The 16,803-nt window shown below is 48.3% G+C and overlaps 3 protein-coding genes across 3 annotated transcripts; 1 reads left to right on the top strand and 2 right to left on the bottom strand.

Moving 5' to 3' along the window:
* Positions 1–411: 411 nt before the first annotated feature.
* Positions 412–3,774, top strand: FSST1_009470 (E1-E2 ATPase-domain-containing protein; the record flags this gene model as incomplete). Its single annotated transcript, XM_083226447.1, has 1 exon — positions 412–3,774. The coding sequence occupies one exon, from the start codon at positions 412–414 to the stop codon at positions 3,772–3,774; it is 3,363 nt and encodes a 1,120-aa protein (XP_083085431.1).
* Positions 3,775–5,566: 1,792 nt separating this feature from the next.
* FSST1_009469 (cyclin family protein) lies at positions 5,567–6,715 on the bottom strand (the record flags this gene model as incomplete). The annotated part of the gene is made up of 1 exon (XM_083226445.1): positions 5,567–6,715. The coding sequence occupies one exon, from the start codon at positions 6,713–6,715 to the stop codon at positions 5,567–5,569; it is 1,149 nt and encodes a 382-aa protein (XP_083085430.1).
* Positions 6,716–15,040: 8,325 nt separating this feature from the next.
* FSST1_009468 (kinase-like domain-containing protein) lies at positions 15,041–16,168 on the bottom strand (the record flags this gene model as incomplete). Its single annotated transcript, XM_083226444.1, has 3 exons — positions 15,041–15,305; positions 15,360–16,035; positions 16,132–16,168. The coding sequence occupies 3 exons, from the start codon at positions 16,166–16,168 to the stop codon at positions 15,041–15,043; spliced, it is 978 nt and encodes a 325-aa protein (XP_083085429.1).
* Positions 16,169–16,803: the final 635 nt, after the last annotated feature.

Here is a 16,803-nt window from a genome sequence, read left to right as displayed (position 1 = left end):
TTTGTCCTTATCATCACTTTTATACATTATACACTACATACAAAGACTCTCGTTGGTCTTGAAATGCTAAATCAGACAAAGTTTATTGAGTATAGGCATCACTGACCGTGCACCAAATTAGTGACAAAGCAATCATGACGATGGAGTCATCTTTTGCGACATTTGTGCGGTTTCTGATCACGACCGCTTGATATTAAATACCAGCTCTGGAAGCCTCTCGAGACAAACAGAACTTCTCATCCTTATTCACCAAGATTAAATATAATTTCCCCCCGTCTTTTTCTGATACCAAACTCTCTCTCGTATTTTCCTGTCACAGTTGCCTTGCTTGCGACAACTCTATTCACTAAACACATTATATACAAACCCCCAATACCTTTCACAAACGCAACACAGCACATATTATAAACCATGACAAACACCACAAAAATGTCGTCCCTGTCACCTGTTGTCACGACTTCTTTTCTTTTGGGCAACCTCCACTGCCCGACTTGCGTTACCCTGATCCGCTCCCTATTACACGATACATTCGGCAACTGCGTACTATGGGTTTCTCCTAATCTCGTCACTTCTGTCGTCACAATCGAGCACAAAGATAGTTCCTTCGCCTCTGTTGGCAGCATGCAAAGAGTCCTTCAGGAAGCCGGCTTTGATGTATGCGGCGTCAACACTACTGCAAACTCTGCAAATGATCTCCACCACATCTCACAAGTAGATGGTGAAAGTAGCCGCGTTGCAGAACACTCCGATGGCTGGCTAGATTCATTCTTTCAGTTCTGGCGTCCACAGGTTTCACAGCTTGCACTCGAGAGGGCTCGTGAAGCTCACATCGAGAACTGTGAGGCATGCAGACTCGAGAGATATACGCAGCAGTCTTTCCCATCAGATGATAAGCGACAGCTGGTGAGAATCTCTTCAAGCGTATCTGAGACTCCTACGAGACGCGGCTCTGCACCTTTTCCTTTACAAAGTGTTGTCACTGATACAGCTCCCGCTCCGTCGTCTAGAGTGACACTCTCTATCGGCGGCATGACTTGTGCTGTTTGTGTCAATACAATCACACAAGAGATCGAGAAATACCCCTGGGTCACGAAAATTTCTATCAATCTCGTATCAAACAGTGCAGCAATTGAATATACCGATGGAGACCGGGCTCAAGAGATCGTAGATGCCATCGAAGATCTAGGGTACGAAGCTGCAATCGACAAGGTCGTCAACTTGCAAGACACCAAAGCATCAGTCGATGAGCGTGAGGTCGAGGTCCGCGTTGACGGTATATTCTGCTCGAGATGCCCACCACGAATCGTCACAACACTCAAGAGCCTTGCCCCGGACCGGCTTCAAATCCTACAAGAACCAACCGTTCGGAATCCCATTTTGAAAATTCGATATACCCCCAATGCTCCTACTTTTACCATCAGACAAATCTTGCGTGCCATCGAAGCAGCTGATGAGTCACTCAAAGCTTCTATCTATCACCCTCCAACACTCGAGGAGCGATCTCGAGTTATCAGGGCCAAACACCAAAGAGCGTTGTTGTACCGCGAGATCCTTACACTCATATTTGCTGTACCTACCTTTGTTCTCGGAATAGTGTACATGAGCTTACTCCCCGACTCAAATCATGGAAAGATGTACCTTATGAAACCTTGGGTCTCCGGGCTAAGCCGCCTCGATATTGCACTTTTTATCCTTGCTACTCCAGTCTACTTCTTTGCCGCTGATGTGTTTCATATCAGAGCAATCAAAGAAGTGCAAACAATGTGGCGTTCGGGAAGCCGCATGCCCGTTATGCAACGTTTCTACCGATTTGGTAGCATGAATATGCTTGTTTCGTTGGGAACCAGCATCGCCTACATATCATCGGTCGCACAGATGATTGCCGCGGCTGCATCTAGCCGCAGTCATCATGGATCTGGAGCCGAGATGTACTTTGACTCCGTTGTCTTTTTGACGGTGTTTCTGCTCGCAGGCAGGCTCATCGAAGCATACAGCAAGTCCAAAACCGGCGATGCGATTGAGATGCTGGGCAAACTTCGGCCAACAACAGCTCTACTTCTAGAGAAGGATAATTCTGGGAACCAAGTAACTAGTACTGTTCCTGTCGATCAACTCGACTCTGGGGATCTGATTCGCGTGCCTCACGGTGCTTCTCCAGCTGCTGATGGTATTGTCGTCAGCGGAGAAACTAACTTTGACGAGTCGAGTCTCACTGGCGAGTCACGTCCTATCAAGAACGTGGAAGGAGAAAAGGTTTTTGCTGGAACTATCAACAAAGCAGCTGCGATTGTTATGCGTGTCACTGGTACCTCTGGAAAATCGATGCTCGACCAAATCGTTCAGGTCGTTCGAGAGGGACAGACAAAACGAGCCCCTATCGAACAAATTGCGGACCTGTTGACTACATATTTCGTGCCTGTCATTACGCTCATTGCTGTTCTCACCTGGATTGTCTGGATGGTGGTTGGCTTTTCTGGAGGTATCCCAGATCACGAAGCAACTTCTTCTGGTGGCTCGGTTGTCTTTGCTCTCCAGTTTGCTATTGCTGTTTTCGTTGTCGCATGTCCTTGTGGCCTTGCTCTCGCAGCGCCCACGGCCATCTTTGTCGGAGGCGGTATCGCGGCTAAGCACGGTATTCTTGCCAAAGGTGGTGGTGAGGCGTTTGAGAAGGCGAGCAACATTGATTGCGTCGTGTTTGATAAGACGGGTACTCTCACTGAGGGAGGGGAGCCGCAGGTTACCGAATCCGTCATCTTTCCGGACACTCCATCTGCTGATGAGGAGGAGCGCCAGGCGCTTCTATCCACGCTCAAAGCTGTTGAGGAGAGCAGCAGCCATCCTATAGCCAAGGCGATTGTTTCATTCTGCGGTGATGTCCCGGCTGGTGACATTACTAACCTTGAGGAGTTGGCTGGGAGAGGCATGAAAGCCTCATTCAAGGGTGTCGATAGCCAAGCTGACATAGTCATTGGCAACGAATTGCTTATGCGAGACTTTTCAGTCACCATCTCGTCTCACGTTTGTTCACTTCTCGACACCTGGAAATCTGAGGCTAAGTCTGTCGCTTTGGTCGCTACGAAGCCATCAACGGCTGAAGCCTGGGCATTGGTAGCGGCACTTTCCATCTCAGATCCCATCCGCCGCGAAGCCGCACCCGTGATCAAAGCATTGATCTCACGAGGTATACAAGTTTGGATGCTGTCTGGTGACAACATTACGACAGCCCGCGCGGTGGCGCAGCGCGTAGGCATTCCATCGTCTAATGTCCTAGCAGAGGTTCTCCCTTCGGACAAGGCAGCCAAAATCTCATCACTACAAGCCTCTCTCCACGCAAGCGGGTCGACCTCCAAACGCGCAACTGTCGCCATGATCGGCGACGGAATCAATGACTCCCCCGCGCTCACCACTGCCGATGTAGGCATCGCCATAGGAACGGGAAGCGACGTGGCCATTAGTAGCGCAGCCTTTGTCCTCGCAACATCGCAGCTGACAGCTGTCGTCACGCTCCTGGATCTCAGCCGCGTCGTGTTTCGTCGCATTCGCACCAACTTTGCTTGGGCCCTTGTGTACAATATGCTGGCTGTGCCTGTTGCGGCTGGGTGTTTCTATCCCGTGGTAACTTCCGGCGGAGAACATGTCAAGTTGGATCCCGTGTGGGCGGCTCTTGCGATGGCTCTGTCAAGCATAAGCGTGGTATTGAGTAGCTTGAGCCTACGGTGTCGGATTCCTGTTGTCGGGTTTCGGCACCGCGATATCGAAGTCGGCGAGGAGTAAAAAAGAATGAGCGGCGTATTATGCCTTCGTTTAGATAGTGATGGCTTGGCTAAGCCCCAAATTTGTTGTAAGCCGGGGTGGGATTTCAGGGTCTGTTTAGATAATACCACAATGCTACACTGTTACTGTTACGTATACATGGCTTACTCTCAGGCATCTCACACGCATATGCCATGATGTCGATCTATCAAATAACCAATAGATGGATTCTCGCAAACACCATTTCTAGAACTTGTCCTCCGATGATTCCGCCTTTCGGCCCCGACGGCACGAAAAAAGAGGCTGCAGAGTTGGACTAGAAACCCATATGCACACCATTTCGCTCCTCCAACGGTCGCGTCTCGTTTCTTGTTTCGCTCTTCGTCTCTCCGAAGGATCCGCAATGACATGACTATTCACAGCCATCTCTTCCCCCGCATTAATTGTTTGCGTTATATCCGTAAAAATAGGGTTTAATTAATCAAGACTGACTGTAGGATTATGACGATATTCTACATATGAAAGAAAGAAAAAGAAAAACCTAAAAATACATCTTGACATGACTAGTAAATATAGGTTTAATAAAACACGTTTCAATCAAGAATGAAACATGACGCTGCTCATGCGCTCACTGACCTCGTATCAAGTAAACATTCTTATGGTAAACTCCATAAAACAAGCTCAAATCCCCGTATTTGCATTCGCCAATCCGCCACCCGCATACGCAACTGTCTACGTTGTATGTGGTCTTATCATACACCTGCTTGCCCCGCCTGACAACAAGTTTTTTTTTTCTTTTGACTCATTGAAGATATGTGTTATTTCATCATTATTCTTGATCCGGCATATGAACAATGTCTCCGATTAATTCTTTTCTGCTTACACCTACGGAGGTCGGACTCTACGGAAACCGACAATGAAAGGATTCAGTTGTTTGTAGTTTAGTTATTCCTTCGCGATATGATTGGCTGTGGACTCGAATCAGCATACCAAAAATGGCAATTGGCCTGGGAACAACCCTGCAACGTACTCGGGCAGTGAAGAAGGCTTATTTTTATACGCAAAAGTAAGATTTACCAGGACTTGATCCTTGATCTTACCATGTTAGTTGGAAGAATATAGTTGTAAAATTCACAAAGCTAAAAAAGGCATTCTTGGGGTAGATCGCGGCATATCGCCCGATTTGTATTGAATAGTGTAAATGTATCTTATCTGTCTGATCTTGTTGTTGTAGTATGCACCGCCTGAATAAACTTTGTACCCAAAAAGTTCCCAATTAAAAATAAAAAAAACTCCTGCAATCGAGGCAGTGTACTCCTTTGCCGTTTCATCCTATATCCTTTCCCAATCCATGGAACGTAAAAGTGATACGTTGTAGAGGCCGTCAAACAACATTGATAGTGCGTGATCCAACCCAAACCATCCCGTACACCACCTTTACCCGTAACAGCAATTGTAATGCACACGCCCCCCCTTAACCCCGGGGAGGCTCCTGTCTTTCATGCAAAACCCGAAGAACGCCGGTCTTTCTGTTGAAAAACTTTGAAGACCCAAGCAAATTCGACAATAGTGATAATAGAACAAAGGGAATAATGATGGGTGGCAATTGACCATCCCATTGTGGACCTGGCTTTCTTTGAAAAGCAGATGTAGAGAAAAAGCAAACCCGACCGACGCCTTGCCAAGCTTTCTTTTTACGATACGAAAAAATGTGCAAAGTGAATTGATGCCAAACGTTGGTCCGTGTAAACTCCAAGACTATGCATCAGGTATCAAGTGCGTGCGCGCACTGCCCGATTGTGGTTGGGTATTTTTATCGCACAGCGACACCACCACCGAGAAGACGGCCCCACATGCCACGTCTTGAGCGCTGCTGTTGTGATTGCTGCTGCTTCTTGGACGAGGCATCTTGGTAGTGCTGGTACTGTTGGTACTCATCGGCAGTGATCTCGTAAGGAAGCATGCGTCCACTCATATGCACCTTGGGGTAGTCAACATCGGGGACGATCTGCACAGGTGAGTCGTAGAGGCTGCCCTGTTGCGACTCGTAGTAGTAGTAAGGCTCGACCTCGGAAGTCTCCAGAGGAGTAGTAGCCTGTGAGTAAGCGCGGCCAGAAGAGACAGATGAGGCGTAAGAGCTAGACGAGCTGCTGTAGCTGAGACCGGGAGGAGTGACAGGTCCAGAGAGGTTTCGTGCGTGCTCGGGTGTTGATCCTCGAGAGCGGGAGTGGCCACGGGAAGAAGCAGGGCTGGGGTATCGGGCGGAGGCGGCATGGAGCTCCTTCTGTCGTCGCTTCTCCTCGCGGTGTCGAATCTTGCGGGCATGTCGCTCGGCAATCTTGTGGCGAAGAGGCTCAAGGAAGTCGTCGAGATCCCGGTAAAGGTCCTGCTCAGTAATTCGGAGATCCCACTCGAGAAGGAAGAGGAGCTGCTTCTCCATAAGGTTGACCTCTGTGCGGCTGAAGCCAAAGTTGTAGCACTCAGTGGTGATGTGGCTGTAGTTGGCCCAGTGCTTGTTCTTGGGTGAGCTGTCGTTAAGGTACTTGGCTGAGAGGATGAGAGCAGCGAGGAAGATGCGGTGGGCAGTACATCGCAGACCGCGAGCCATAGGCTGGAGCTTGGACTTGAGGCGGCCAAGGTAGACTAGTGTAGACATGAGAGTAGGGACCTGGACGTTGGAGGAGACGACGAGCTGAGTGATGAACTCCTCAAGAGTAGGTAGAGCTCCGTCTTCGGATCGGACAGTTCGGGGCTCGGGGCTCCTGGGAGGAGTTGGGATGTTGTGACGAGGATCGGCGGGAGCGGGAGGCATCAAAGTCGAGTCGCAGGCGATGACGTTGTGAGCAGCTTGGGCGAGGTAGGCGATCATATCGCGGCCCACAGGCTGATAGACAAACTGTTCCAAGGCGTTCTTGTTGAGCTCCTCCATGGTGAGGTATCGTAGTGATGATGTGGAAGCCATTGTGAATGTGTATGTGGGTGAGAAGATTGAGAGAGGTGGAGGATATGAGAGTATATAAACGAGGTGTGTGTAAGTCAGGGTGGGGTGAGAAGGTTCAGGTACAGGTACAGAGTGAAAGATGTGTGGCCAAAAAAGGATTGGTAGGCCTTGAACCTTTTGATGCGAAAGCAAATGCAAAGCAGAAGCAGGTGATTAATATCCTGAGCGAATGTGACTGGAATAAGAAACCAGCCAGGGGTGAAGGAAGGCGACGTAAGGCTTGATATATCAATCAAGAGACAGAATGGCTCATGTGAGGTATAGTGGATGAGAACCTAAAGGTTGGGACGGGACCCTAGCTAGACTGAACTAAATCTGAACTGGCTTCGTAAGTAACCAAGCTAAAGTGACGTTTTTGGGGGTGGAGGGGCGTGTCTTGAAGAGGCTGAGCGCCGCGTCGCTCGCTGAGGTTGAGGTGGACAGGGGTTCACTTTCAGTGAGTCTCCAGTGCCACAAGCGGGCTGGGCTTGGCTGGCTGGCAGCTCCATCGCTTTCGGGTCGGGTGCGTGCAGGGGTAAGGGGTAGGGGTAGTGGGCTTAGAGAGGGAGGGGTCACTTACTGGGCCTTTGCCTTTGCCTTTGCTTTTGCAAGGGAACGGAGATGCCTCGAGACTAGCAGGTCAGGATGGATATCTGCAGAGGAAGAGTCCGCGGGCAAGAGTTGTTGGAGAATTGACGGCAGCTGAGCGATGAGCGGTCTGGCCGGAGGATAAATGTTTTGGTTGGATGCCTTCAGCTAAGATGGATTCCAGCAGGTACTGTATCTAACCAAAGAAAGGCAGATGCCACAGGGCAAAACTTGACAGTTTTTTCCTTAAACTTGGAACCAAGATTGGGTGGCAAAGCGAGAGCGGTCTGTGGCTTGTTCAATTTGTCCGCGTAAGGGGAAGAAGAGAACAGAACAGTGACAATTTTTTTAGTGTTGCTTCGCGTTGCGTTGCGTTGCGTTGCGTTGCAGATGCGGCGTAGCAAATATTAAAAAAGTGTCTTGTTGCTGTGCTGCGTCCGTTTGGTTTGTCTCAGTTTACCGAAACAACGAGATTGTGCTCGTATTGTCCTTTCTTTTTTGCTTTCTTTGTTTGCAGGATAGCCTAGTCTTCCGAGATGTTGATTCTGATATTAATTAAAATACCAGACACTTCGTCTTTGAAAAGTCCAGATTCAGTAGAGCCGATCGGTTAAGTGCAGCTGCTTGTTTGCTTTGCCGGGTACGGGATAAGGCGATCGAGGCCCTGGATTGTACGGCGTTGAGCGAATTGAGACCTTTCCGAGAACAGTTTTTGTGGGAAGCGAAATGGAGCGGAGCGGAAATAAAGCTGAAGCGATTTAGACTTTGTTCTACTCTCTTTGCTCGTGGCTTAAGATTTTGAGGCGAGAACGCGATCTAAGTTGAAGGTTGTGGGGGAGGCGTTGGAGCAGGACCTGACAACCGGAATGGTGGTGAAAGTGAATGATGAGAAATGATTTGAAATGTGTGGATCGTAGGTGACGTCTTGGTTGACCGGATTGATTAATGATGATCCAAGTGAATGATGCTGGTGATTGCAAGAGTTATATAATCCAACTTTTGTATCAAGACCGGCTTGACTGAAAAAGGGAAGGAATATTGATTCTTGATTAATCGTGAGGGTTGGCTTCAACTGGAATTTTAAGATTGCATACAAAGGGAGAGAGTCTTGCTCCTCGCCAGAGTATTGAAGGGTGAAGTTGCTTTTTTTGGTGGTTGGTGGACCTGCACCTGGAGATGAAGAACCGATAGCGCGGGGAGGTTATTAGTGGTAGTGATGGGGAATCGTCAAGATCCTCTTTTTTGTGTATCGGTACAATAGTACTCAATTAATTGTCGGCCAAGGGATGGTATGATGTGATGTGGTGCTGTCTGTCTATCTGTACCTGCCAGAGGTATGCGGGAATGTCGAAACGTGGCAAACAAGAAAGAAAGAAAGAAAAAAAAAACAATAAGATCGACAAATGAATTCCAAAGGAAAGGTGAGGAGGAGGAGAAGGGTGGTGGAGTCGAGATGGGATGAAGATGATGTAGATGGAATAAAAAAAGGTCACAAGATGAAACGGCAGTGATGAGGGCCTTAATACTCTGCTCCTAGGACTATGGTTTGATATCGAGGTTTCCTTGTTCTTACTACGTGGTAGGCGACATTGCAGCAGAAGATCAGAGACGATCAAATTCATTGGCTGCAGATCCATACAACTCATGGCAGAAAATGGATCATTGAATCTCTTTTGCGCCAGCTACGAATAGATGGCTAATAATAAGCTCATAAGCCCTTCCTTCAACCCTCAACCACCAACCAAGCTGCATAGAACAAGGGCCAGGTCTACCTGTCAGCGTATTTAGAAACTCGAATGCAATTGCTTCAACCAGTCGGACGCACATATCATGCATCTCTTTAAACGCTCGGGAAAATACTGACAGGGCTATTGATTGGGTTGCGCTATAACATCAAACACACGAAACAGTTCTCTGGGCGGTTGCAAGCTTGACGATTGGCTGTCGACTCGTTTGACATGAAACCAGCCTGTCTGAAGCAAAACTGGGGCTGCCCGCCACTAATAAAGTCCACTAAACACCAACTGAGGGGGAGGCAAAGTTAAGTAACAGGATCAACAGTCCCTGCATCCTTTTTCTCTCTCTCTCTCTCCATTCTTTTTGAACGCGTACCACAATGTGTGATATGAAAAGATCTACAGGGACCTTTTCCTTCTTCTTTGGTATTACATGGTAAAAACCCCTCTTCCAAGAGTTACGGTTACAGATCATCTTATTAACCGCTCATCAATATTACAAACTACCCTTGAGCATAAATATCAATTTCTATTCACCAAACTAATATCGACAACGACTACGGGCCGCTCTCTCAGGCCTCTCAGTGGCGGCTGTCTCTGTATACTAATCTTGCGTGACCGTCGTTTCAGTCTCGGCTCTCTCGTCCCGTCTCGTGGAGCAGTCGTACAGAGTAAAAAAGACACTTTGATTTTATCGATTGACTGTTTTGACACTTTCATCTCGCTCGAATGGCACAAAACGTTTCACCTACACCCACCACATGTCAACTGTGAACTGTACCTGGCGGCCTGTAAAATTGTGGCTGTTCTACTGTCCTCTCCTGGCTAAGCTCATACGAATAACCTCACAGACCCTGCATTAGGTGAAATTCAATATCAACCAAAAGTTTCTTACAAAACGAAACAAATGGTTACCCACCATCAAACATTGTCAGGCTGTCAGCCAAACGAAAAAATGCACGAACAAACGCTTTTGACATTCACATTCGTGGAAACGGCAAAAGCAACGAAATCCGAGACCGCCAAGGCGAGCTGGCCTGCGACATGCGTAGTTACATGGTTCTGAGGAAGCGAAGTCAGCGGAAACACAAACACAAACGCCAACGCATTTTTATTATTAATGGAGGCCTACATCACCAGTAGATCCCAGTACATTGGGTGAGCATCGTGATCTAACGACTGCCCAATGCGTCCACGTCGTATCTGGGGCCTGGTCTGTGTGTTTAGTAAACCATCAATCGTCAGACCATTTTTGGATTGTTTTCTATCTCTTGATGATATCGTATCCCAATTAACTTTTAGCCATGGCGCCTTGCTACAGAACCGAGCCCTTGGGTTCAGGTTCAGGTTCAAGTCCAGAGTCAGTCAGTATCCGTACTGACTAAAGTACCTACCAACTAGCAACAATGCCTATCTTGGCAGTATGTCGTTGACCACCGAGTCACATTCCTGTTGACATCTCGTCACAACCGTTGCTTTTTTTCTTACTGATCGGATCTACTTTTGCCGGTCCGGCCCTGTACCTGGCGTTCCCTCCCTTGGCGATGGCTTCATTTAGAGGCCGATGGCGTTCGGATCATCAGCCACGAATGACATATAAGTTTGCCGAAGGACTCGAGAGAAAATGATGCTATACAAACGGCCAAACCTGTATCCGTACAAACATGGGCAATGCTTGATAAACAGCGTCTTGGCATAGGGATCCATCAATCCGCAGCGGCCAGTCCGCTATAGACTCTTCTTGTACATGCCTGCATATACATTCCGAGCCTCTACTGTCTTCAATATTGACTGCGGGGTAACTAATAAAAAATTAAAGCAGCCATCACCATTAACGAGATGCACATTCATCCCTTACAGTTACTGATGGTGGTCAAGTACATACAAAGACAGGCAGACAACTGTAGATCAATCACCGACCTCCTTCACCTGACGCTATCAGCCATCCACTGAACTGAACCGTTTCATCCCTTGCCCCGACGGTGATTATCCGTGAAGATCAAACATCAATCATGCTGCCATCATGTCTCAGTCCATACAAATAGTCCTTCCGTCCTTCTTCTCTTTGCTGCCCCATTAACCCATCAATCACTCACGACGAATACACTAAAAGATAAACCCCCTGCACCGCGCACGCTGTAAGTGTGTCGGCAGACGCCACTAGCTTCGCTCGGGAGCAGCCCTTTTAAGGAATGCGCATGTAAAAGGGTGGGCATCACCACCAATTTTTCTCCCCTCAAACGCGAGGGAGAGAGACCAAGCAAACTGATAAACTCTCGAGAAACTCTGCCCTGGATAAAGGAGTAACCAGAACCAAAAACCCAATCGATAGCCTTGTTCAGGGCAACCGGTCAAGATCAATAGGTACGAAACCTTATAACCTATCTTTCGTATACAAAAACGTCGATTAAACAAAAGAGTCAATCAAATGGCTGCCATCTGCATACCAGACAGGTAGGCTATTGCGCTAATAAATCACGCCCCCTCCCCCCCTGCTCCTGTCCAGTAGATCCTCATTCACGATTTCCAGCTCAAACTCGACTGGGATCTTCAATCAGAGCAGCCCTACAGTCCAATGTCAGTGCATTATAATGACAAATCTCGACTTGGCCATCAATTCTTAACGGGCCGAGAAGAGTTAGCATTGTGATGATGCATTTTTTGTCTTGTGTTCTATTCGCAATGAGGGTATCCACGATCGAGCACGTAGTGATCATCTGAGTCTAATATCGCGAGATCTGTTACAGCAAGTGGTCTGATTGAGGTTGTAGCTGTATCTTTGTGCCAAGTGACATGTCAATATCATTACATTGCTCAACATGACTTTTCTGGTCACCTTTGTACTGTTTTGGAAAAACTCTGCTTTCACCGACTGTTGCAGGCATCTTTGATTGGGAGTATTGCATAGCATGAATCAAGGACGGCCACTAACAGCACACACAGAATCATTCATCCATCCATCTTGTCACGATAGTCAATCGTTAGCCAACTCTCAAATCGACTGAACTCTCGTGCTGAAGGTCCTTAGCCCCTGATCCTTAACCCCTGGCCACCGACCCCTGAGCCGGTCTAAGCCAGTAGCGCGCACCTGCACGAAGCCATGGCGTTACACGCCCTCCAAGATCCGTCCGATTTCCCCCCCTATCTGATCTTGTGATTGGCCAGCCCCGCATGTGTATCCCTGACGCCTGCATGTCAAGAGCCCTCCCACCCAACGCGTGGCTCTGACTCGCTTTCCCCCTGCAAAAAGGAAGTTTTTGCTTTGCTTTTCGAGATGTGGCTGATGCATGTACGTCCTTTTCTACGCAAAGCAAGTGTGGCACAGGCACCGGAAGAGGTATGGCATGTGGGCTCACATTGGTGGCGACGCCGACACGTACTGGATCGACCGCTTTCGGAGGGCTGCAGTCAGTCAAACGGTTCCAATATGGCTGGTTTCGGGATATGCAGCTATTCGCGGTTTGAGTCCACCTGGTTCTGTCTAGATCCTCAAGTTCTAGGGTGTCGTAGGCAGGGAGGTACATACAGTAGTAGTTGGTTTTATCAACACGAAGAGTTGGCAGGCTAGAGCGTGACATGTCCTCCACTCACACTCATGCGCACAACTCGTGTATCCACTAAATTTGACCCCAAACCCGGTCCAGGTCCAATGGGTAGTCTACAGCACAGCAAGACACGACAAGAGATAAATCATCTCGAATGAAACCTTATAGTTGTAGAGCAAAACAAAACAAGACAGAAGCAGGACTGTCGTGGTCATCACTTGATCTTCAGTCTTTCATGCCTTATTCCAAGGTCTCTCCCAGTAGCGGTGGCTGCAATGAATGTCAAGAGTGGACCATCTCATGACCTTGAGCTGTAGCTAACGTGTCCGCGTGGTTGGGTTGGTCCTAGCCTCATGCCTCATGCCCAACATCCAACTACCTACCTGCTATGCGGGGAATAAGTCAACTAAGAATCGTAAACTAATGAATCCGTGATCGGGCTGCAGCGAATGACTCCTTGTTGCTATATTGCGGTGTAGATATTCAATGCATAAGCAGAGTCGTGTTATCCACTATCAACCAGTACAGTTTGAGTGTTCGTGTAAAGTGGACTACCCCCAATTCCATCTCGTATTTCCACTACCGAACCTACTCTAACCAACCGTCAATACAACGACAAAACAATTATCCATGCTTTACTCTTTGAGCAAATAAGGGAATCCTCCGTGGTCACGTCCGATTCTTTTCTTGTTCCGCTCCGGTCGATCGGTCGGTCCGGGCGATCCCCACAAAGAGTCCCCGGGCTGCCTCTGCTAAAAGTCTCCACATTTTGTCCAGACCTCGGTTCAAGCCGCGGGATTGGCGCTTCCCGCTGTGAAACCCCCAGTCGAGCTGTGCACTGCCGCTCACGATCGCCTGAACATATCATTGCATGATAACTCAGCATTGTAGGGGGCGCTTTAAGCTTGATGCATAATGACATACTTGGCCCAAGAGGCTTCTCAACGGTTTTCGCGATGTCTATCTGAGTAAAGTTTACAGGCCTCTGTTACAAGAGCCGTAATCAAGGTTACATCTGCTTCTTGTCGTCCTCTTGGATGCCTCCCAATCTTCATGCAACGCCAATGAGTCAACACGATTCAGAAACCAGTAAAGCATGAAGACAAAAGCAAAATGACAGCACAGCCTCTGTTCGCATTAGACGTTTCAAAATTAATCAATACACCTTCTGTCAAGCTGAAACGAAATACCACGACTCCTACCCTGCACTTTAATTGAAGGCGCTTACAATCCTCCTCTAAGCGCCGCGTTTCAAGACCAACCCAAGCTTGCTATTATTGTCAGGCGGCTATCAAGCTAGACACGACATGGGGCTCACCAGATCGGAAGATAACAAGATTGTTACTAGAATAGATTCGTGTTGCAGTATCGGCGGCTCTTTAGATGGAGCCGCGCGACCTGGTCCATCTATATTAGCTATCAGCGCCTATATTCTCCATGTCTATAAACGCCTGTGGGATTTCTTCTGTCCGTGGTGTCTCCTTCGTGGCAGTGCAGTCTTGCCAAGATGATCCAGACCAACAGTTTGTTGTTGTTGTTGGTCGCGGGGGCGAGACGCACAATGCTTTGTGGTCGACACAAGTGGCCAGTCCTGATCCCCGGCCTGGTTCGTCCCGGTTTCTCGGTAAAGATACCAAATTCCATCCGAGAGGCTGAGTGATGATGCTGGGTTGTAGGATCTGGCCGTCCATCGCTTCAACAGTTGCACACCTCCATTGCATTGTCGCCGTACGACCGATGGGGGGCCACCAATATTCCTGATCAACCCCACATGCAGTTGATCTTATGGAATAAATCCGAAGAGCACAAAACGAGTAGGAAGTATTGAACTCGGTAACCTTTGCCAAACGTATCATAATGTCATCAATTGTCATGCTTTGCTACGCCCCGGATATCAAACCGCACGCTGAGCTAAGTACTATGATTTACAAAGCACATTCAAAATCAAAACCATACGAATAAAAGATCTGCCGCCCTTCGTAAGAACTTGATCTCAAGTCCTCTATCTGTCTGCCTTCCAAACGCCTAAAAGACAAGCAATTGCTTGTTGATTCTATCCCTGTTCTGCCATAACGAATCCACACCACCTCCATTAGTTGACCAGGCCTAATAGCTTTTGACCACACAACACAACAAGCCAATTATGTTGGTCAAATGCCTGGTCCAAGTACTGATAGATCTTCCGGCAATGCATGGTCGAGTCAAGCAAGAACCGAACTACAGTTTAAGCCAAGAGGCAGCCGACTGCTCAGGGTCGATTGGAAACCCCAGTACGACCGTTGCCACGTCCGCATGTCCCATTGGCTTTGGTCGAAAAGCCAAAGGTATCCTCAAAGCAAGAATACTATTTCCACCCGTCAGTCTTCCTGTCGGCGGAGTAAAGTTTAGTGCATCTGCATCTGCATCTGCATCATCTGGTATGGAGCTGCGTATCCCATCTAGTGATAATAGCCATTCGTCTGAGCAGATGCCTGCTTCTGTGCCAGGTACGGCTCAAAATAGGGGTGGTTGAAAGCTCCCTTGGCCGAGATACGGTTTGCTGGGTCATACACCAACATCATCTCAAGCAATTCTAGACCGTGGTCATCAAGAGTGCTGCACAGAGAGTTACTGTAGTCACGCTGCCACTTGGGGAAGGACGCCTTGAAGTCTGGGTAAGATGTGACACCTGGCCAGATGTCTTCAGAGGGTGTACCGAGAGTGCTGGAGAATTATCAGTTACCGGAATCCTAGCCATGGCGTAGTCAAATCACTTACCGGAAGATCTTGAAGATTTCATCAATCTCAGAGTCACCGGGGAAAAGAGGCTTGCGTGTGCACATCTCGGCAAAGATGCAGCCAACAGACCACATGTCCACGCCAGTCGAGTATTGACGGCCTCCCAGTAGAATTTCAGGGGATCGATACCAAAGAGTGACAACTTCATGAGTGTATGTGCGCAGAGGCACGCCAAAAGCGCGAGCAAGACCGAAATCGGCGAGTTTGAGGTTACCCTCCTTGTCGATCAGAAGGTTCTGTGGCTTGAGATCACGGTGGAGGACCCGGCGGGAATGGCAGTACTTGACACCATCACAAAGCTGGTACATGAACTTGCGAACGACCATGTCGCCGAGGCCAAGATGTTGCAAGTGCGGCGATGCACCATCGGGCAAGGCCTTGCCTCGACCGCCATCGCTTACTGGAAGAGACTCCATGTACTTCTTGAGATCGAGGTCGAGGAACTCAAAAACGAGATACAGTTTGTGACCATCTGAGTGAACAATATTGAACAGACGGACAATGTTGGGGTCTCGCATTTCCTTGAGGAGAGAAATTTCGCGAATGGCGGTACTTGGGACGCCTTCATCTTCAGCTTCAAGGCGAATCTTCTTTAGGGCGACAATCCGACCGCCATTGGCGAGGTCTCGAGCCTTGTACACGACACCGTAGGTGCCTGGAACATGTCAGAATTATGGTCCTGCAGTAAAAAGAAAGTTGGTGATCTGCGGAAGCTTTCAGGGTGAAGCTTGGCAATGAAGAGCACACGTACCTTCACCAATCTTTTCCAGCTTCTGGTAATTCTCCATGGTCGGCGCTGTGTATGCGAACAAGGTATCGCAAATCGATGATTGTGTTGAAGAAAGGGTGAAACGTGCGAGCCGTCTTTTAAGAAGAATTAAGCGAGAGACAGCTGCGTCGGCGGCGTGGATGGTGGGAGCTGAAGCTGTAGGGAGAGCTTCTCGGGGTTTAAGTTGCGGTGATGCAAGTCCCGTCTTATTATCGAGATTGCGCAGTGGGTATCTCGCCCTGTCTTGTCTTGTCTTCTTGTCTTTGCCTTGTTTCGTATTATGCGATCGTTAATCGTGAAACGACAAGAAAGAATCAGACTCGAGTTGCTCGGGCAGCCAAAGAAAAATGTCTGCGAGTTGAGACTATCTTTGCTAGTCGGTCGGTGACCAAAGAAAAAGAGGTCTCGTTCTGCCGATGGTGGGGGAGGAGGAAGATGATGAATACGGGAAGGCGGGGGGAAAGGCAGAAGAAAGAAAAAGGGTCCAATTTCAAGTACGAACAGGCTCAAGTTAGTCAACAGATAGAAAATAAAAGAACAAAGAAAGACGCGAGTTAATGCACGGAATCTTTGAAAAGCTTCGTGTTATACGAGACGAGAATCTCGTTGTCTGTGCATTAACTTTGTGGCGGGCGTTGCAACAGATTGTGGTGT

The sequence above is a fragment of the Fusarium sambucinum genome, chromosome II (assembly GCF_050947815.1).
Source record: "Fusarium sambucinum isolate potato_lamoka chromosome II, whole genome shotgun sequence".
Classification (NCBI taxonomy): Eukaryota; Fungi; Ascomycota; class Sordariomycetes; order Hypocreales; family Nectriaceae; genus Fusarium; species Fusarium sambucinum.
Note: the sequence above shows the minus strand (reverse complement) of the source record. Positions and strands in the feature narration are given on the sequence as shown.